This window comes from Orycteropus afer, unplaced genomic scaffold (genome assembly GCF_000298275.1).
Source record: "Orycteropus afer afer isolate SDZICR_OR568_19922 unplaced genomic scaffold, OryAfe1.0 scaffold00403, whole genome shotgun sequence".
In the NCBI taxonomy this organism is placed as follows: Eukaryota; Metazoa; Chordata; class Mammalia; order Tubulidentata; family Orycteropodidae; genus Orycteropus; species Orycteropus afer.
The window spans coordinates 1,059,791-1,083,382 of NW_006921990.1; the positions used below are offsets into that span (position 1 = coordinate 1,059,791).

At 40.2% G+C, this 23,592-nt stretch overlaps 1 protein-coding gene across 1 annotated transcript in view; it reads right to left on the reverse strand.

Annotated features, from left to right (window-relative positions):
- Positions 1-13,502, reverse strand: part of SLC39A8 (solute carrier family 39 member 8) — an 81,971-nt gene extending 68,469 nt beyond the window's left edge. Inside the window, exon 1 of the mRNA XM_007953643.2 lies at positions 13,284-13,502. Within this exon, the coding sequence (XP_007951834.1) occupies positions 13,284-13,502 (219 nt within the window). The remainder of the gene's footprint in view (positions 1-13,283) is intronic.
- Positions 13,503-23,592: the final 10,090 nt, after the last annotated feature.

A 23,592-nucleotide genomic window follows, 5' to 3' on the forward strand; every position in this document is an offset into this window, starting at 1 on the left:
CAGAACATTTATTTAAATTATATTCATCCCACAATTTGGGACAGTGCTCATGTGTAGTTTTTCACCTGTGTGTATGTGTGTGTGTGTGTGTGTGTATGTATGTGTGTATATATATATATATATATATAAGTAACCAAAGAATATACCTAAGTTCTGAGAATCTTGCTTCTGAAAAAAACTGTTGAGCATAATTATTTGGTATACAAATGCTAGTATCATCACTAGCATGCATCCCTTAACAAAAGGGCTTCTGTGTTTTAATATTTAGTATCACTTGGGCTCAATATGTGTTTAAAGCAAGACGTATTACTCAACTCAGAATTGGCCTGCTCTGCTCCAGATTTTACTGACCTCTTTCATCTACCAAACCAAACCAAACCAGTTGAAATTCAATTTCAATTTTATCTCAATTTTTTCCATTCACACATATAAAAACTAGGATTGAGGAGGGTAAGTCACTTGGCTATGATTCCCCCACTAGTGAGTGAGAGAGAAATAGAATTTAAAATGCATTCTGATTCATGGCAACCTCATGACTCCATGCATTTGAGACCACATGTGTTGGAACCCCTTATGTTGGAAAGTAGAAGTGCACTCCATAGGGTTTGGTTTGGTTTTTCATATCAGCCTTATTTGATGAGATGTATCCAGCCATGTCTTCTTTTATTTATTTATTTTTAAATTTTATTGTGATCTGGATGAAAGTTTACAGAGCAAATTGGCTTTGCATTACAAAATCCATACATATAGCATTTTCAAAGCACCAATGAAGTGCCTCTAGGTGGGTTTGAACCAACCACCAACCTTTGGCTAATAGTCAAGCACTTAATTACTCATACCACTCAGAGACACCCTTTCATCTGAAGTTTGGGCTCACTTCTTCTTTCTCTGTCATTGAAGAGACATATGTTTTACTTTTCATTCCAGTGATACCAAAATGGATTTTTTTTTTTCTCACCTGCTTCCCAACTAACAGTAGGTACAGCTGAATGTGGAAGGTCATGAAATCTTTTGGCTTGAAAAACCCACATAGAGATCCTGGAGTAAATCTAAAACTATAATTCTATCAATTTATAGAAATATAATATAGACTTTCAGCCATTTACATTCATTAGTGATACAAATTTTGGCCAAAAAAAATAATGAAACAGAGCTAACTCCTAAATAAAGCCATGAAGTTCTCTAGAGGGGAAGGAATATATTCATAATGTCAATGCATACTGAAATGTTCAAATTATCTCAGTAGTCTATCCACCTAAGGTTTACATTTCAGAACTGTATTACCAGTATTAGGAGCTCTAGTGGTATAGTGCCTTAGGCATCTGGCTGCTAACCAGAAGGCTGGTGGTTCAAACCCACCAGCTACTCCTTGGAAGGAAGACTAGGAGATCTACTTCCATAGTGATACTGCCTCAGAAACCCAAGGAGGGGTCGCTATGTGTCGATTCTGACTCGACAGCAGTGAGTGAGGAAGATTACCAGTATTTGATAAGGAAAGTAGAAGCAAATGGTAAAACTTATCCCCAAGGTGAGAGGTGCCATGGAAACTGTGGTGGTTAAGTTTGTGTGTCAACTTGGCTGGGCCTGGTTGAGTGGCTGGGCAGCTGAATGTAGTTATTCCCCATGGTGAGATTGGTAATTAGCTCCATGGTGGAATCTATTGGAGCAGCTGAGTAGCTACTTTTGGTATGTGGTCTGCTTCACATATATAAGAAGCAGCTTTGGGAATGGTCTCGAGTTTATGGCATGCTTGAACCCTGCATGTAGCTGTGACGTTGTTCAGCAGGCTGCCACGCTCTGCCCATCTTGGGACTTTTAATGGACTTGAAGTAATGGCCTGCTGTGTGGTTTGGTAACATTGAGACTGTGCCTTTTTGCTTGTCAGCCTCAGCAGCCAGCAGCTGAGTGAAGAAAAGCCTCCACTCCAGTGGGCCAGGAGCAGGAGGCAGAGCTGAAGCCCAAGATTGAGGGACTTTCACCCAGCCCCTAGAGCCTGGCACTTTGAACTCCGACTTAAAGCCTCCAAATTGTAAGAATAAACTCCTGCTTGTTAAGGCCATCCCATTTGTGATATTTTCTTGTCCGAATAGCACAGAGGTAACCAGAACAGAAACTAACACTGGACTGATTTATTTCTCACTGAACTTCTTATTTCATTAATCCTTACTGTGTGTCTGTAGTTATGCTCTCCTCTGTAAGCTGACTAGGAGCTCTGGTAATATAGTGCCTAAGGCATTTGACTGCTAACCAGAAAGCTGGCGGTTCAAACCCACCAGCCACTCCTCGGAAGGAAGGTTGGGCAATCTATTTCCATAGTGGTACCACCTCGCAAACCCAAGGAAGGGTCACTATGAGTCAGGTCTGACTCAACGGGACATAACAACAATACAACAACTATAAGCTGACTGGCACTAAAGTAGGTCTTCAATGAAAGACAATTTTGTTAAAGATAATAAAGCTATATCAAGTTGTGAAGTATTGTAATGATACTGAAGATGTAATCTGATGCTAAGCATTGTACATGTATTGCCTTATTATTTGAAGTGATATATACCATACCCAAACCCACTGCATTGAGTCTAATTCAGATTCATAGCAACCCTATAAGACAGAGTAGAAAGGCTTCATAGGATTTCCAAGAGCTACGGTGGTGTAGTGCCTAAGGCATGTGACTGCTACCCAGAAGGCTGGCGGTTCAAACCCACCAGCCACTCCTCAGGAAGAAGGCTGAGCAATCTACTTCTGTAGTGATACCGCCTCAGAAACCCAAGGAGGGATCACTATGAGTTGGATCCAACTCAACGGCAGAGAATTTGGTTTGGTTTTTGGTAAGTCTTTACAGAAGTAAACTGAGACTCTTGCTGTGTTCTTCCACAGAACAACTGATGGGGTCGAACTACCAACCATTTGGTTAGCAGGTTAGCGCTTAACTACTGTGTCAACAGGTAAACATATTACGAGTTAGCACATGTGACACAACTAGAATATAAGTGCCTGAAATATAGTACATACTTAGTAAATACTACTATTTTTCTTAAATTTTAGTTCAACAACCATCTTATGAATGCTTCATTTTTTAAATTCACAGATGTGAAAAGTAAGGATTAAAGAAGTTAAGTCAGTTGCCTGTAATTCCCCAGCTAGTGAGTGACAGAATTAGAATTTCAGCCCAGGGGTATCTAACTCCAGGGGCCAAATTATTAAGCATTATTCTTTAATATGGTTAGAGCTCTAAACCAAAAAACTAAACCCACTGTCATCAAGTTAATTCCAACTCATAGTGAACCCCACTGGGTTTCTGAGGCAGTAAACCTTTACAGAAGTAGATTACCCCATCTTCCTTCTGCGGAATGGCTGGTGGGTTTGAACCGCAAACTTTCTGGTTAGCAGTCAAATGCCTTAGGAAACGCTCACTAAATTAACTGACAATGACTGGATTATTTCTAAATGAGGTTCATAGAACTAATCATTTGAGGTCTTATTAATGCTCAGCTGATTTTATTTTAATCTCTATTAATTTAGTTATAAGAAAAGTAAAAGTATTAAGTATTTGGACATGGATTTTCAGGTTAACAACTTCGATCTAGATTCGCAGGTTTTTATTCTTGTTCTTCTGAACTTCAGGCCAAGAAAAACAACAGAGGATCTTTGGAAGAAGACAGAAACCAGACTTAACAAGGCTCTATTCTGAAGGTTTTCTATGCCACCAAACTCAGCCACTGCAAAGGTTATTCAATGACAGTTTCATTTCTTTATAAAATAAATCTCAAGACTCAATTAAACCATTTGGCTACTGAAACAGAAAACTAGGAATAGTTTGAAAATAAATTCATTAGTTGCAATTACAAATAGAAATCAACTGGTATCTGGAGCTGGAAATGGAAATACTCTGAAAACCACATAGTTCCTTATGTTGTCTAGGATTTAGTAGCATTTTTTTTAACAATAGGGTACATTGCAAATAATCTCAATACTGTTTGCAGTTAGAAATGTTCACAGTTCCCAGAGGAAATGCCATTCTAAATACAAGTAACCTGCAAACTCTTATTACCAACTACATTAAGATGCCTTCATTTGGAGTTGTTTTTCTTCACCCTGAGAAATGTCAATCCTTGTCAGCTTCAGGTTCCCTTTTCCAATCCTACTTACATTCCTTTTTTCTTCCTTAACCCCCACCACCACAAAAAGAAAGTAATAACATAGAGGATTCAAAAGTACACTGATTTAAAGAAAATACCTACAAACTACAACCCTGGTTAGTAACAATTGTTAGGATGGCGCCAGACTGGGCAATGCTTCATTCTGTTGTACATAGAATCATACAGAACAAAACACTATGAGTCAGAATTGACTGGACAGCACTTAATAATACAGTCATGGTTGGAAAATAATGGTTTTTAATAAGGAAACTAAGTCCCTGCCCTCCATCTCTCAAGATGGGTATAACCAGAAAACAGGAATATAATGTGGTCCATGAAAAGTAAAAAAGTTGCAAATCACCCATCTAGCTACCCTATTTTGTTTTTGCTTTAATTTTTATTGTGATTTGGGTGAAAGTTTACAGAGCCAATTCATTTTTCATACAACAGTTCATACACCTTTTTTTCATGACATTGACTATAATTCCGCACAGTGTAACAGCTGTCCTCCCACTTCCTCTCCGTAGTTACCTCTTCCCTGTGTCCTTCCCTCCCATGCACTCCTGCCCCTGAGCTGCCTCCCCTGCAAACACTGCCCTTCTGTTCTCCCATGATTTATTGCTCCATGAGTGTATCTACCTGATGTAAATGTTCACCCCATATGCCTGTCTATTGTTTGGCTAGAAGCCACAGGAGTGAGTTCAGTTCCAGACCTGAAAGGTAACCCAGCTACCCTACTTTGCACATCCCTAGAAAGAATAAAGATCTATTCTAGTTACAAGTTTACCTCTCTCCTCTCCTGGTAATGCATGAGAGAGCTCCAACTCCCACCCTGTAGAAATTTTTACCTAGAATTCAAGTTAATAGTTAATAATTCAGGTAAAGTCTTCTGATCATCTACTCTCCTCTCATGGCTTCAACTCATTTCCCATCATCTAAGCACAAACCATTTTTCTCCAGCTCCATTCAGTTAGAAATGTGGTATTTGCTTCATTTGCATGATAACAGAGGGTTTCTACTCTTTAGACAGCCAGAAAAGTGAGTGGCTTCATGGCAGAAAATTTCCAGAATGAAAGTGAAAGCTGAGCTGAAAGTTTTAACACTAGACATGAGTGGTTCACTCATTCCTGAAGCTTACACACAGAAGAAAGCTCAAAGTGATCAATATCCCTTTCTCTAAGAAAACTTGTCATTCAAATATTTTCTCTGAGAAAAGTTCATATGTGTGTGTGTATATATAAATATATGGTGATATATCTGATAGCATAGTGGGTGAAGCCTTTGGCTGCTAACCAGGAGCTCAGGGGTTCAAACCCACCAGCTGCTCCATGGGAGGAAGATGAGGCAATCTACTTCCATAAAGATTTAGAGCCTCGAAAACCCCATGGGGGTTGCGATGAGTCAGAATCAACTGGAAGGCAGTGAGATTGGTTTATACATATACATATATATATACAGAGAGAGAGAAACTTCTTTCTACAAAAGGGAATTCACATAGCACACGTGTTGTGATTAATAATACATATATATTTGGTATGCGCAGATGTTCAATAAATATTTTCTAAAACAAACCAGATAAGCAAAACTCTCCAAAAAAAAGAACTGACTGAGCTATAATTCCTCCATGAGCCATCCCAGTGCAAAAGGATCACTCCCCTTTTTAAACTAGTGGTACATGCTATCTACAGTATTTATTTGGCAATTAATCATATATGGTCTTATGATATTTCCTGTAACATTACTTCACTACTACAATTTCACCCTGCATGCCTTCTTTTCATGCCTCATTTTCTCAAAACCTCTTGGAAACAATGATCACACCACACACAATAAAATTTTCATTTTATTTTCTAATCAGATTATGTACTCTCTAAGGATGGAGACAATCATCTTATTGTAGCCTTTGTAACCTTAGTTCCATTGCTTTAACATGACTAAGCAATAGAGCTACAGACGTGATTGATGATTAGGAACTTCTGTCCATAGTTCAAAATCTGAGGAAACAGTAGCCTTGGCTAAAGAAAGTAAGCTTTTCTAGACTATAATTCAAAACAGGCACCGCAGCATAACGTTTAAGATTGCCCATGGGTTCTACTGCTTAGTGCATGACATTGGTCAAGTTTCTTAACCTCTCTGTGCCACATTTTCCTCATGTGTAAAATGAAGCTACTAATAGTACCTTTACTATAGGATTCTTGTGAGTATGCAATGTAACAATACATATAAAATGATTAAAAGAGCTTATGTCATGTAGTAAAAATGCACTCTGGTGGTACAGTGGTTAAGGCATTTGGGGGCTAACCAAAAGTTCACCAATCACTCCATAGAAGAAAGAAGCTTCTGTAAAGATTTATAGCCTTGGAAACCCAGTGGGGGTTGCTGAGTCAGAATCAACTCAGTGGCAGTGAGTTTGGTTTTGGGTTTCAGTAAAATAATTAAAGATCAATAAATCTTCACCATAATTATATTATGTACAAAAAGGTCCATGTGACTCTCAGGATGGTGAGTAAAGATGTACATTTATGAGTTAGATACGGAAAGAATGGAGAGTATTTTCACACGTGGATATCAATCATATCATATCATAAAGGCAAACTGAACTCTTAACATCTCAAGACAAATGAATTATGAATGTCCCTCCCTCATTTTCCCGAAACCTCTTGGAAACAATGATCACACCACACACAATCAACTTAAGTGGGGAAATATGATAGATCAGAATGGGTCTATTGTCTCTAAGGATACATAAACAAGTTCACTTCAACAAAGTTAAATGACTCAACCTCGCCCTATGTCCCATCCTTACAGCTTCTCACCTGAACAAGCAGGTTGGGAGGCATTCTGAACAGATTTCTCCCATCAGTTCTCAGCTCATAACTGCCAAAAATAATAAGGAGCAAATGGCTGTTATCTTCTCCGTCTCGAGTCAGTGCTTCCCAGAACCTCCACACCATCACCCCAACCCAAGAAAAGTTCAATAGATAATAACAAACAATGCATACAACATGTATGCTATGACCAGGCACACACACAAACACACATACAAAATACTCCTTCTGTTTGCTACACACCACTAGCCATTGAAATGCCAAGACATTACCTCACGGATTCACCTCTCTTTCATCACAGGACCAGAAGAAAAAGATTTAGCAATAGTCAAATGACCATTATGAGCAAGAGACTGTATTAGATGATGTTTACCTTTGGGACCTTTTCTGCACCTTTTATCCTTACCTGTTCTTTCAGAAGTCTATGGAAGCAGAAGCCTTTACGCAACTTTTGTTTCCAGCTTCAAGCACTCATTACATATGTGTTGTTGTTATTGTTGTTGTTGTGTGCCATCGAGTTGGCCCCAACTCATAGCGACCCCTCCTTGGGTTTTCTAGGCAGTATCACTACGGAAGTAGATTGCCCCATCTTCCTTCAGAGGAGTGGCTGGTGGGTTTGAACTGCCAGCCTTCTGGTTAGCAGTCAAGTGCCTGAGCCACTATGCTACCAGAGGTCTCCTCATTACATATGTAAAGAACATTACATATGTAAAGAACTGTATCTGTTTCCTTAGTTCTTGTCTCAAACCCATAATACACTCTAGCTCCTGTGTCAGAAACACAAATCTGATCCCATTCCACTTTTGTTTGTAATTCTTTAACTAGAATTATTATAGACTATTATATGTGCATATATGTCATATCTCCTCCAATGAACTGTAAAATCACATGAGGGCCCAAATTATGTTACCCATCTTAAGCAATCTTCACTCATTCATTCAAAAACTATTTAATGAATATGTATTATGTACCAAACACTGGAGCCCCTGAGTGGTGCAAATGAGTAAATGCTTCATGCTGCTAACCAAAAGGTTAGAGGTTCAAGTTCACCCATGGGCAACCTGGAAAAAAGCCTAGTGATCTACTCCCAAAAAGTCAACCATTAAGAACAGTTTGAAGCAGAATTCTACTCTGACACACATGGCGTTGCCATGAATTGGAATCAAATTCAATGCCAGCTGGTTCTGGTTACCAGGCACTACACTAGCCCCTGGACAAGATGAGTCAAGCTGTTCCTTTTAATTTGTTAAAAACTGTTCAAAATCTGATCCACTCGTTACTTATACATTATAACACGATAACAATATGTAATATAATGCAATGTTTGTATAAGCACAAATTAATGTAGGATCACAGAGAAATGACCCCTACTAAACTCTTGATCAAATCAAGAAAGAGTTCTTAGAAGTGATATCAAAACTAATACTGAGGTACAAACAAGTGTGTATAGAGAACCACTAAGACTGGAGCAGTGGAAAATGATAAGGATTGAGAAATATACAGAGACCAAATCATAAAAGGGCTTTAAAGTCACATTAGGATGTTTGAAGTTTATCTTGAAGGCATTGAATTGTTTTAATAAGGTGAGTGATATAATCACATCTGCACTTTAAAATGGCCACTCTAATTACAGTGTAATTACAACGTTCAAAACATCTGTTGAACATATGAATGGTTAAGAGACATTCATTTAATTAAAAGAAGAAGAAAAAAAAAAAAAAACACTTAAGGAGTTCAGAAAAGAGAGAAATCAGGGAATAAGTACTGGCTATGATGCCCCAGAAAGATTTTATGGAGGAAGGTTTTAACCAGGATTTTGAAATGTAGGATTTTGATAGAGTGATTCAAGGAACAGAGCAACATTCCAGGTTGGAGGCAGCAATAGTTCAAGAAAGATAATGAGCTAACTAAGATGCTGTTGAACAAATGTGTTAAGGTGAATTCATAGAAGAATGAATGGTTTAGTTCATTGGGTGCTAGGTCTGGAGAGAAAGACCAGCACAGAGAAAGCAGGGCCTTCAAGATTTAGAGCAAGAGACAGGTCATGGAAGGTCTCCAAAAGAAAAGAAGCATACTCTATGCATTGCTTTAGGAGTATCTCATATAAATTGAGGAGTCTTGGTGGTCCGATTAAGCATCTGGCCTCTAACCAAAAGATTGACAATTAAAACCCATCAGCCGTCCCATGGGAGAAAAGACCTGGTGATCTGCTCCTATAAAGATTACAGCCTAGGAAACCATATGGGACAGTTCTAGTCTGTCATATGGGGTCTCTATGAGCCAGAATCTACTCAACAGCACACAATAACAACAAAAATATGAAGTGATAGAGATTAAAAACAGGTGTCAGGCAATCAGGCTTGATGAATAAGGTTATAATAGGATTGTGAAAAAAAAGTAATGCAGGAAACTTGTTGCAAGATGCATATCAAAAGAAGAGAGTCAGATGAGAGAAGCAAAAGTTTAAGATTAAGTGATAGTGTGAAACAAAGGTTACTTCACACTTCACCTCACCACACTCACTGCCACACCTCCAGCACCCCCATTAACACTCCCAGGGAGACTATTCAATGAAGGCATTTCTGGCAGTTTAGCATGATAATTTGAGAATGGGGATCTTCCCTTTTTTTAAATTGTTTAACCAGTGTTTACAACTAAGAATTTAAAAAAAAGAAAAACCTTTGGTTAAGATAATAAGAAAGGAACATCTGAGCAAATAAAAGGCAGTATTGACACCATTCTTAAATTTTCTCCATTAATAACCCAGGACAATTAAAATATTGAGATAGTCAGGGCTTCTCTATGCACACTAGGAACTCCCCAAGATAGATCAGACCTACACATAGTCAGTCATGGGAGTCCCAGAACCCATTTGGCTAAAATGACCCTCCCTAGGCTGAGTTTCCCCTTGTACCAGCCTTTGCACCCTTGGTAACCATAAGAAGCCAAACAATAAACTCAATTTCTCTATTGTGTCCAGTTTGAACACAGGTCACTTTGGTCTCCCAAAGCAACAAATATTTTAATAGTGCTTCAAACCAAAAAACCAAACTCATTGCCATCGAGTCAGTTCCGATTCATAGCGACCCCTCCTTGGGTTTCCGAGGGGGTATCTCTAAGGAAGTAGATTGCACAGGGATATTTAAAATAACTAAATAAATAAAAACCTTCCAAAATTGTATAATAAACCTCCAGAGTGCAATAGCACAATATGTGAGAGAAGCCTACCTAGTAAATATCATTCAAAGAAATAATTCCGTTTCTAGATAGATCTTGTAGAAAAGCCAACAAATTTCTGGCCCATGAAAACAAATTCTATTTTCTCAGACTTTTTCAAGGTCAGAAAAACAAGTTTCTTACAATAGGCCCATACATTGTTTATTCTACTTTGTTGCAGGTGAGGAAGCTAAAGTTGCCTTCACTGAAGTATGGGGAATATTCATGGACCTAAATTATACTCCAAACTAGACGGTTTCAGTTCTACCGCAAGTATGAATGCCTTGGCTAAGGTCCATCAATTACCAGCAAATTAATAGATTCTCCAGGATTGGCATTTCATTTGTCATCACTTAACTGATGATTGTTATTTTCATTAGGACTTTTTAAAATATCAAATAAATGTTTGTTAGGCCTGATTGAGTGATAAATTGTCTTTGGCTTCCCTTTGTTTCAAAGCTAATTATGGGCTTCTTCTTGTCTCTTCTTGAGGCCCAGGGAGCCCATAATAAGAGTATTTAAACACAAAAACATTAGAGGAAGAAATAAGGTGTCAACATACATATAATTTATCTAATCTGCTCATAAACTTAGAATCAAATTGCTGAATGAACTTAACCAATTTTCCTAAATTGTTGTTGTTGTTGTTGTTTGCCGTCGAGTCGGCCCCGACTCATAACGACCCCTCCTTGGGTTTCTGAGGCAGTATCACTACGGAAGTAGGATTGCCCAACCTTCCTTCCGAGGAGTGGCTGGTGGGTTTGAACCGCCAGCCTTCTGGTTAGCAGTCAAGTGCCTTAGCCACTATGCTACCAGAGCTAGGTATATTTTCCAGTGGAAGGTTGGGCATTCCTACTTCCGTAGTGATACTGCCTCGGAAACCCAAGGAGGGGTCGCTATGAGTCGGGGCCGACTCGATGGCAAACAACAACAACAACATGCCAAGGCGAGGCTTGGAGATCTTTTGGACCTCCAGAGACTGCAAGATAAAGAGATACTTTAACTTAAAACAATGTGTGGGCTACAGATATACCACTTCAAGTCAAGTCCCCAAACTTCCTTCCAACCATATGACTGCCCCTGCTCCTACCCAGAAATACCAGAGTTATCTCACTTACTTCCCTTACTTGGAAAGAAGAGACAATTAACCCACCAGATAATACATAGAGAGTTGTTTGCTTTGTTTTATTTTCCAAAATATTAATATAACATGTGGGCATTTTGTTTTGTCCAGCATGTCTGGAACTACAGATAATTCACTAAGGAACATGCACAAGAAGCCCATAATATCGTCCTTGATCAGAGAGAGATTACCCTTTGATATTCCATGGCATCAGAAAATTCTACTTCTACTTGAGTATAGTATGTTTTAATTGAGGTAAAATATTTCTAACAAAAAGAATACCAAAGCTACCTATAATATTTTGGGTAAGGAATTTATCCAATTAATGTTTCTCTGACTGTAATTGAAAGTCAAATACATTAGGAAATATGATATGGAGAATGCATCAAACATCTTGGACCACAAAACCTTGTTTTAACACAAAATAACATCTCCCAGAAGTGAGGAACAATATGGAAAATACCATTTTCTGTTATTCACCACCAGCTGTGAATAGCAGACAGTGGGACAAGAGGAGGAAAACATCAAAGCACTAGATTAAGTCAGTTATAAAGAAGGGAAGAAGGGGCATAGAAGTTGGAATGGGGGAATTCTGAAACCACATTTTGCTTGCTTCATAATTTAAAAAAAATAAAATAGTGCTACAATACTTATTCGGGAAATAACTGCTGTTGTTGTTGTTGTTATGTGCCCAACTCATAGCAACTCCTCCTTGGGTTTCCTAGGCAGTATCACTACGGAAGTAGATTGCCCAACCATCCTTCTGAGAAGTGGCTTGTGGGTTTGAACCGCCAGCCTTCTGGGTAGCAGTCGAGTGCTTTAGGCACTACGCTACCAGAGCTCCTTGGGAAATTACTAGGTATCTACAATATCATCCTTTTTGAATCTTGACTTCGCTATCTACCAACATAGGATCTTTATTTAATCACTCTTAGGTAGTTCAAGGCTGTCCCTAAATGCTAAGAATTACTAAGTGCCTAGATAATACCGTGTGCATTACTGATAAATATGAATTTTTTTATTGTGAATGAATGCTACACTCAAACACTTGACCTAACCTAACAGATGACTAGAGACTAAGACTAATCATAGTTATGCCACCAACTGAATGATCTTGATCTCAGGGCCGCCTCAGTTTCTCCATGTGTACAGTATAAAGACTTTAAGTTGTAAATACCTCGTAATCAGGAAAGAGAACTACATTGTATCTGGTTTTTAAGTGGCAGTTTTCCCCACTGGCCAACAGCTGAGTGTGGCCTATGGTATCTTCTTTGCCGAATTTGTAGGAAATGTATAAACCACTATCTTTTGGGGGATATTTAAGTACATCATTCAATATAAATGATGTCACTTGAGGTGGCTTCCTGCCTTAGAACTCCACGAACTATTTATAAACTCTTCCATTAAATCTTATAACCACAAGTTTCTCATAGACACCCCTCCTTGGGTTTCCGGGGAAGTAGGGAGCTCTGGTAGCATAGTGGCTAAGACACTTGCCTGCTAACCAGACGGCTGGCGGTTCAAACCCACCAGCCACTCCTCGGAAGGAAGGTTGGGCAATCCTACTTCCGTAGTGATACTGCCTCGGAAACCCAAGGAGGGGTCGCTATGAGTCGGGGCTGACTCGACGGCACATAACAACAACAACAACAACATCACTATGGAAGTAGATTGCCCAACCTCCCTTCCGAGGAGTGGCTGGTGGGTTTGAACCACCAGGCTTCTGGTTAGCAGTCAAATGCCTTAGGCACTGCTCCACTAGAGTTCCCTTATGAGGTATATAAGTGCAATTTTAGGCTACCAAGCCCCTTGAACAACACTAGCTCTTTACGAGTCTAGTGAAAATCTGGTGCCACCACTTACGACCTCATACTTGAAAAACTGGATGAATTCTTTCTCCGGCAGTTTCCAAAATAAATGCCATTTATATGGACAACCATTGTGAAGAAGATCTGCCTGGGACCCCGCCTGCCTTACCTGGTTGAAGTGCAGCTGCCCGGGCTCCGGGGCGCCTTCTCTGGGGGCGGCTCCCAACAACTCCAGCAAGCGCCCGAGCTGCGCTGCGGACAGGCTCCGATTTGCGCCGAACACGCTCAGCACATCCTCGCTGAAGGCTAGCTCCAGCCCGGCCGCAGCTTCTCCGAAGCCGGCAGCAGCCAGCAAAAGGAGGCCCGCTACCGCCTGGCCCGGGGCCATCCTGATTAGGGCTGCCTGCCGAATGCCGGCGTCCGGCTGGTGAGCGCAGGGACGCGCTGAGTGCACCGGCGTCGGTGCCCAAGGGCGCACGGGTCAGGCGGCTGAGCCAGCCCCAGGGAGTGGTGGCACGGGGTATTCCTGGTCCTTGGCCTCTTTGGATAGAACAGCAGCCCGCGCCCTGCTGGGCATTGAAGAGGCTATGCCGCCGAGGGATAGCGATAGGTAGACGGGGCCCCCTCGGGCCTCCTGGAGGGCCTGAGATAAAGAGGACAAAGGGGTACAGAGATAAATGTCTCTTGGGCCACCCGCCGGCCAGACAAGGGAGCGCTGCGCGGCCTGAGCCTTGGAACACCAGAACGGGCATAGGGCCAGCTGCCCCAGAGCCGCGTTTGCAAACGCCCCAGGATTTGCTTAGAGTGTGGTGACACACGCTCTTCCCGGATATAACGCCCCAGACCACGCCACTCGTTAGGAAGAACCATAACCACCACTAGCTGTAAAAGCCCAACTCCTCTTCCTGTTATTTTGCTTAATTCCTTCCAAAGCTAACTGAGAAGGGGTAAGACACGTAGCCGCAAGAAGATGCAGAAAACCGCCCCTTTGGAATCCCCGAGTTTGAGCAACTAAACGGGAGCCTCCCTCCCAGACCCTTTCTAGGCTTGGGAAACTGGTAGGAAGGTCTCACTTGCCCCTCACCTTGCCTCTGTCTGTTTCTGCCTGTTTCTGCGACTTTCTAAATGTCTCGGTGAGATTCTCTCTCTCTCTTTCTACTTTATCTCTGGCCGGTTCGCTGTTAAACCTAGGATCCAACCTTGCGCCCTTTACAGATAGGAGGGCCCAGTCCCCGCCCTACGGCACGTGGTGACACACTCCCCCAGCCTGAACTTCCAGGCGCGTCCACGCCGGGGCGCGTAGCCCCGGGTGCCTCGCCGCTGGCCTTTCCTCGCTGCCTAAATTGCTCACTCCCATCCTTAGCCCTGAGCGCTCCCCACCGTTTTTCTCTCCCGGGTTACCTGAATGCCACCTCCGCGTCCTAGCCTCCTCCCTCGTCTGGATGGTCCACTTCTTTGTTACTGTGTTGAAACCAGCTTCCCGGAATGGAGTCTGGGGCCCCATTCATTGTCTTAAGAGACTAACAGAAATTGATTTTTGTCTAACTTCTTAAAATCAGAAGAGAAAGAGGAAACTAAATCTGTAGAGTGGTTAACTGGCTAGCTGAGCCGGAACAGGGCAAGCTGGCCCTTCCGGACGCCGCACAGGATATCCGCGGATCAGAATGTATGTTTGTTTGTTCAGAAGAGAGTTCAAGAAAAGCTGACTTAGGTGTGAAGTCAACAAGCTTGTGTGAAGCCGTGTTTAAGGGCAAAGGTTGTGTCTGCTGGTTATGATTGTCCAGAACTAAAGTGAAACCATGATTCACTGTTACTTGGCTAGGGACAATAGCAACAACAAGAATTCAGAGTGCTGCCTTGAAGGAGACCTGGTGGCACAGTGGCTAAGCGCTGGGCAGCTAATCGAAGGGAACCCAACCCAGCAGCCATTCCGCGGGGAAAAAGAAGTGGCAGCCTGCTTCCATAAAGATCATAGCCTTGGAAACCTTATGGTGCAGTTCCACTCTGTCCTATATGGTTGTTAAAAGTCAGAATCAACTGGTCATTGACAGGTTTTTGGTATTCTTGCCTTTCATTGAAGGAATATACACTAGTAAGGAAAAAAACTCATCTGCTAAAACAGTACATTTGAAAAGAGATAGTCCAGACAGAACACGGAAATGGGGATGGGGAAAGAATCTCCTTTTTCATGAGGATCTTAAGAGACACACCACAGAAGACACAGGAAGACAAGATCCCAGGAGTGAAGGACTGTCAAGTAGTAGGGGGTTTAACTGTGTTCTAAATCCAGAGTACATAAGACAACAGTAACAGGGCAAAATGACCAAGAAACACGTTTCTGCAAAATATAAGACAGCTGCTTTGGGTGATAGTGAGTTCCCCACCATCGAAAGTGATTCAAACCAACCATTTCTAGTTGACCACCTGGTATGTGGTAGAAGGATTTCTGCAGTTGAAGAGAGGTGAACTAAATGATCTCAGTGATGTGTCCCTTCCAATTATAAAATCTGAGCATTGTTAACATGCATAATTACACTGATGCTCAAAGGAAAAATGTTTCACCAGAGGACCAGAAATAAGTCCAAGTCACTGCAGTTCTCTTAAATTACTCATCTGGTGGGGACTAGTCAAGCCTTTGATTGGACTTTTAAATACAGTTTATTGCCTATTTTTCCCTTTGATCTCAGTGATTCAAGGAAATTACTAAATGCTCAGATGGCTCTTTTATACCAAGAATTCGCTCTTTTCCAGCTTGATCTGCAACTAAATTAATTTATAAATGTTTAATTTTTTTGAGAAATATAAATGGATTTTAAACCAAAACCAAACTCACTGCCATCAAGTCCGATCTGACTCATAGCGATCCCTGCTTGGGTTTCCTAGCCAGTATCCCTGCAAAAGTAGCTTGCCCACCCTTTCTTCCAAAGAGTGGTTGGTGGGTTTGAACTGCCAGCCTTCTGGTTAGCAGTCAAAAATTTTTATATTGTGGATTTTTTAAAGTTTAATTTATTTACAATTATTCTTGTGTGTGTGTGTGCATATATATATGGATATGAGCCCACCAACCCCATAAGGCAATAGACAGTAAAATAAATAATAACCAACCTGTTTGGGAACTTTACCAAGTACAAATATTATAAATATAAACATGCAATTAAGAGAAAGTATTAAAAAAAAAAAAGGTAAGGTACTAATGCCCATAGAAGCAGCAGTCAAGAAATTAAACAACGTATTGCATTGCGCAAATCTGCTGCAAAAGATCTCTTTAAAGTGTTAAAGAGCAAAGATGTCACTTTGAAGACTAAAGTGACCCAAGCCATGCTGTCAGTCTCCTCATATGTATGATAAAGCTGGACAATGAATAAGGAAAAGTGATGCCTTTGAATTCTGGTATGATAAAGAATATTGAATATACCTGGATTACCAGAAGAGCAAACAAATCTGTGTTGGAAGAAGTACAGCCAAAATGCTCCTTAGAAGCAAGGATGACTCTTGTACTTGGGTTATGTTATCTGGAGGGACCAGTCCCTGGACAAAGATACCATCGTTGGTAAAGTAGAGGATCAACAAAAAAGGAAAAAGCCCTCAAGATGTATTGACACAGTGGCTGCAACAATGGGCTCAAACATAGCAATAATTGGGAGGATGGCGCAGGACCAGCTGGGCTATATTCTGTTGTACATCAGGTCACTAAGACGGTACCTAACAACTGCCAAATTGATAAGCTTAATTTCTAGTTCTTCCACTCTAATGAACCATTTTCACCAAAGTAACCAAAAAAAAAAAAAAAAAAAACTCACAGCCGTTGAGTCGATTCCAACTCATAGCGACCCCTCCTTGGGTTTCTGAGGTGGTATCTCTATAGAAGTAGATTGCTCAGTTGCCCTTCCGAGGAGCAGCTGGTGAGTATGAACTGCCAGCCTTCTGGTTAGCAGCCAAATGCCTTAGGCACTATACCACCACTATATTGGGGTAGTAGACAAAGTACTACCCCAATAATGTTTTTGGGACCAAAACATGGCATTCTATTAGTAATATTGTCACTGAATAAAAATACTTCCAATTTTAAATACGATGGTTTTTCTAAAAAATTTGTATTAAAGATAAAATCATTTTAAATGATAACAATGAAGGTAGCATGCCAAGAACACTGGCCAAAGAGTGGAAAGATGCCCTTTTTATTTCTGACTCAGCCATTTGGAATACCTGAGAAAGTCTTTTGACCTAACTAGGATTTAAGTTCCTCAGCTATAAAAGAAGAAAATTGAAATAGAACTTTATATCCATTTCAGCCTTTCTATTTATCTCATTTAGAAGTCATCTATCAGACAAAATATGAAACATCAAGAAGAGAAATAAAATCTCTGTTTTTCACTTAGAAGGAGAAATAACTTCAAATCTTTCTATTTTTAACAGTATCAAACTTTTCTCCAGATTTTTTTTTTTTGTTACCATTGAAAATAAAGGGCAAATTTGCCTCTTTATTACTTTTTCAAGCATAAATTTCCCTGTGGAAAGATGAATGAGCAAATCTAAGAGACAGAAAATCCCTTTCTCTTTTTCTTCTTCCCCTTCCTTTCACCTCCAGTCCTAAAGTCATGAGTTGGAGGAGAGCACAGTAGGTGTTTGCAGGAAGGACCTAGCAGGGTGTCAGAGCATGAACAAAGTGTGTTAGGCTGGGTTCTCTAGAGAAAGAAAACCAGTAAAGCTTAAAGAGAGAGAGAAAAAAAATTATCTTAGGAAAATGGCTCACACACTTATAAAAGCTGGCAAGTCCCAAGTTTTTGGATCAAATGTCAAGATGGAGGCTTTTCCCGACTCACGTAGCTGCACGGGCTGTAGAGCTCAAGGTTGGCAGGCAGTATACCAGCTGTTGACTCCAACAAATGACAAATCCAAGATCACCAGGCCAAATGGTAGATTGTTCACTCATGCAGTTGTTGGCAGCACAATAGGATCACGATCCACAGAAGAGTGTCTCATTTTCCCAGGATGTCCATAAATATATTGGAAGCAGGCCACATCCCTAGGGAACCTCCCTTTCAACAGATTGGCTGCTTAAAACACATACATCTGATCCTATCATGGGAATAACATACATCACAACTGCTTAACCCACACAGAATTGTGGTCCAGCCAAGTTGACACACAACTCCAACTATCACAGTCCACCCCTTGTCAACTTGGCAGTTATACACATCTTCTTAACCATATATAATCTCTAAATAAGGACAATTATAAAGTCGTATTTGCACCTAACGTGATACACCAACACACATATGACCAAAACGCATTATGTAGGTAGATAGATGATAGACAGATCGATAAGATAGAGTAGATTAAAAAAAAAAAAAAATCCACTGCCATGGAGTCAGATCCGACTCATAGAGACCCCTCCTTGGGTTTCCAGGGCAATGTCACCACAGAAGTAGATTGCCCAACCTTCCTTCCAAGGAGTAGCTGGTGGATTTGAACCACCAGCCTTCTGGTTAGTAGTCAAATGCCTCAGGCACTATGCCACCAGAGAATAGATAGATATAGAAATAAATAGAGTTCTAAATAACTCTGTCCACAGTGACACTCACAAGTAATGAGTACACCTAAAGCCCAGATTTGGCTTCTAAATACCATTTGCCATTAAATGGAACCAAGGCTCTTTAAAGAAAGGCTGATTCCAGGACTGGGACAGGCAAAGTACAACGTGAACCTGGGATATTTTGTTGTGCCAGAAAGCAAGGAAGTACTGAAATAATGTGGGAAATACATTTTAGTGTGTTTAGGGATAACAGATCATCAGGTCAGCAACTTATTCTCAAAGGATTCCAGGGAAAGAAACAGTCTTTGTAGTGTGCTTGCAACTTTTCTGTAAATTAGTAATTGTTTCAAAATTTAAAAACATTGGACAATAATAAGGAAAGAGGAAAGAAAGTTCCTATAGCAAATTGCATGAAAATTAAGACTAAAATTATGCTCAAATGCTAAATTGATAATTTTTAGTAAAAATTCATTTATTCTTTCACTATATGGTTGTTTATATTTGCATTGCAGTCCATGTTGTCTGAGAATAAAAGGGTGAAAACATATACTTTATTTTAACCTTTAAAAAGTTTGTAGTTTCAGAGAAGAGAGAAATGAGGTGGTTGGAATATGGAAATTTTAAAGGCAGCAGTGGAAAGAGATGAGTTCCTATTTCCACAGAAGATAATGAGCAAATAATTCACAGAGCAAGTAACCCTTGAGCTTGAAGGATTTGACAGAAAAACAAAAAGTTAAAGCACAATTCAGGATGAAGAAATACAAAATACAAAAACTCTGAAAGGCCTGAGAAAGGCAGGAGAAATGACAAGAGATTGCATGGAGCTGGAGGTTCTAGAATGGAAAGACAGAATCTAGCAGAGTCAGGAAGATTCTCAGAGTTCCACTGGGATCAAAGACTTCTCCATTGGTTGCGTTCTAAAAGATTCTCCAAATCCCCACAGTAAAAATGTCCTTCATTTTTAAAGTCTCTTTCTTCCTGTCGTTTAAGTATAAAATAGTATCCCTTCTTCATTATTACAAATATGCCCCAAAAATTCTCAAATAAGAGAATAAAAAACAAAGCAAAACTCACTGCTGTTGAATCAATTGTGACTTGTAGCTACCCCTCCTTGGGTTTCCAAGGCCCAATCTTCCTTCCAAGGAGCAGCTGGCGGGTTTGAACCTCCAGCCTTCTGGTTAGCAATCAAATGCCTTGGGCACTACAGCACCAGAGCTCTTAAATAAGAAAATATTATGAAAATTTTCTTTTTTAGGAAACAAGATAATGATTCTATCTGAAACATATATGTCTATTCAGTCAGCAGTGCTAGAGATGATATAGGTAGAAATCAGATCCCTGCAAGACCTCTCTTAACGCAGTTTTTTATCTACAAATTGGTGATTAAAATAATATCTGCTCAATCAACATCACTGAGTCACTGTGAAAATCAGATATGATAATATGTATGAACGTCCTTTATAAACCATAAAAATACCATGTAGGATTATAAGCTAATGTGATAGGGTAATGTAATCTGTTTAATAGGGCTAACAAACTGCCGTTGGAAAACAGACAACCACAACCAAGAATACATTGGAACAAAGACTACTTTATATCTAAGAAAATTCTTGATTTTTTTTTCCCAGGAAATTAAAGCACTAAACATCAGAAAGGGAAGGAACTATAGATATTATTTTGTCTAATCTAGTCATTTTAAGGATAAGAATAAGAAAGCTCAGAAGAGCTAAGTAATGTGATAAATAACACATTTAGATTAGTATACAGGCACAAACCTGTCTCTTTCCATTTAACCACACAAAATAAATACCAATCAATGTTTCAGGAATAATGCATTTATGACTTTCACTTGCTTAAGTAATTATATCAATCTTTGTTCTCTGTAGCTCTTCTTCCTCCTTCTTCTCTGATTCTTTTCTAATGGGCCCTTTTTGCTACCATTAATTCACCCACCACTACTCTGCCATGGTGTGTTTGCTTTTTAACTCCGTAACTTCTTTTTAGGAAATTCTGATGTTTGGAAACTTATGTACTAATAAGGAGCTCTGGTAGCGTAGTGCCTAAGGCACTTGACTGCTAACCAGAAGGCTGGAGGTTCAAACCTACCAGCCTCTCCTCACAAGAAGGTTGGGCAATCTATTTCGTAGTGACACTGCCTTGGAAACCCAAGGAGGGCTCCATAACAACAACAACAATATACTAACACAAAAAGGATGATAAATAATTAATGATAAAAGTAAAAGGGAGACTATGATGCAAAACAATATAAACAATAATGTGTGTGTGTGCATGTGTGCATGTGTGTGTGTTTTCACTTGCTTTAACAAAGTCTGGGGAAAATATAAAGGGTTCTGGTGGTGTAGTGGTTAAGGCATTTGGCTGCCAACCAGCAGGTCCATAGTTTGAACCGCCCCCCCAGCTACTCCACAGAGGAAAGATGAGGCAGTCTGCGTCCATAAAGATTTACAGTCTTAGAAACCCAACGGAAGTTTCTATGAGTTGGAATTGACTTGATGGCAGTGAGTTTAGTTTAGTTTAGGAGGAAATATGGAGTCCTTGGATGGCGCAGTTAAGCACTTGGCTACTAACCAAAAGATTGGCAGTTCAAACCTAGCTAGAGGTGCTTCATAAAAAAGGCTTGGTTATCTACTTCTGAAAGGTTGCAGCCATTGACGACCCTTTGGAGTACAGCTCTACTCTGAAACACACAGGGTTGCCATGAATTCAACTGGACAACAACTGGTTTGATTTTGAGAAAAATAGGTGCCAAGCTCTTTACAATGTTTTCCTCATAAAAGGAAGAAACAGGAGGAGGGAAGCAAAAGAGGAAAATAACATCTTTACCTAGAAAAAAAAGAATGAGGGAAACTGCCTCCTCTCTATAGTTCTCTATTATTTGAATTTTTCAAAAGGTGTAAGAAGTTATCAAAATGTAGATAGTGCCTGAGAAGCAGATTTAAAGATGCCAGGCTGTGTAGCTGGCACTCTTCTTTATCATAAAAGGCTAACAGAAATAGTATGTATGTATAAAATTGTCCTTAAGAACAACCAACTCCTTTTATTCATTCAGTCCTAAGTAGCCCCAGGTCTTGAACGGGGAGTGGCATAAGGTAAAGAGTATGCAAAAACTCAATGCACTGCTGTAGAGTTGGATCTGACTCATAGCGACCCCTCCTTGGGTCTCTGAGGGGTATCACTAACTCTCAACAGGAGGTATGTTGTTGTCAGGTATAATCAAGTTGGTTATGACTCCTGGTGACTTTGTGTATAACAGAATGCCCAGTCCTGTGCCATCCATGCAATCATTGCTCTGTTTGAACCCATTGTTGCAGCTACTGTGTCAACTCATCTCATAAATGGTCTTCCTCTTTTTCGCTGACCCTGTACTTTACTGAAGGACTGCTCTCTCCTGTTAACACATCCAATATAAGAGATGAAGTCTTGCCATTCTTGCTTCCAAGGAGTTTCTGGCTATACTTCTGTAGTATTTAAGTTTGCTTGTCAACTTGGCTGGAGTTCCAAGACTGGCTTTGCCTGAGTGAGTGGCTGGTAAACTGGATGTAGTTATTCACCACAGTGAGAAAGGTAATTAACTACATGGTGGAATCTATTGGAGCAGCTGAGTAGCTGTTTTGAGATGTGGTCTGCTTCTAGTATGTAAGAAGCAACTTCAGGGAAGGTGTCTAGTTTTTGGTGTGCTTGAACCATGCATGTAGCCAAGTTGATTTTCAACAGTTTGCTATGCCCTGCCTATCTTGGGACTTCTCCTGGATTTGAATTAGTGGCCTGCCTGCCATGTTGTTTGGCAACATTGCAGCTGTGCCTTTTTACTTGTCCACCTTGGGTTTGTCAGCCTCAGCAGCCAGCAGCTGAGTGAAGAAAAGCCTCCTGCTTCAGTGGGCCAGGAGCAGGAGGCAGAGCTGAAACCCAAAGTTTAGGGGCTTTCACCCAGCCCTTAGATCCTGGCACTTTGAACTTGGACTTAAAGCCTCCAAACTGTAAGAGAATAAACTCCTGTTTGTTAAGGCCATCCCATTTGTGCCATATTTCTGTTACAGCAGCACTAGGTAACCAAAACAACTTCTTCTAAGACAGATTTGTTCATTCTCATGGCAATCCATGCTATATTCAATATTCTTCACCAACACTACAATTCAAAGGCATCAATTCTTGTCTTCCTTATTCATTGTCCAGCTTTTCCACATACATGAGGTGACTAAAAAGACCATGGTTTGGGTCAAGCACACCTTCGTCATCAAAGTGGCATCTTTTCCTTTAAATATTTCAAAGAGGTCTTTTCCAGTAGATTGGCCCCATGCAATACATCATTTGATTTCTTGACTGATGCTTCCATGGGCATTAATGAAGAAAAAGAAATCCTTGACAAATTGAATATTTTCTCCATTTATTATGACATTGCTTATTGGTCTAGTTGTGACAATTTTTTTTTTTCTTTATGTTGAGGTGTAGTCTTTTATCTTCATGAGTAAGTTATCTTCACTTTCAGCAAACAAGGTTGTGTCATCTGCATATCACAAGTTGTTAATGAGTCTTCCTCCAATCCTGATGTGTCATTCTTCTTCATATAGTCCAGCTTCTCAAATTATTTGCTCAAATATAGATTGAATAAATATAATGAAAAGGTAGAACCCTGACACACACCTCTTCCAATCTTAAACCATGCAGAATCCCTTTGTTCTCTTTGAACAACTGCTTCTTGTTTTATGCACAGGTTCTACATGAGCACAAGTAAATGTCCTAGAATTCCCATACTTCACAATATTATCCATAGTTTGTTATGATTCACACAGTCAGATCCCTTTGTGTAGTCAATAAAACACAGGTAAACATCTGTCTCAAGCTGGGTTCTCTAGAGCAGCAAACCAGTGATGTTTACGTACATGTATGTTGTTGTTGTTGTTATTTGCCGTCGAGTCGGCCC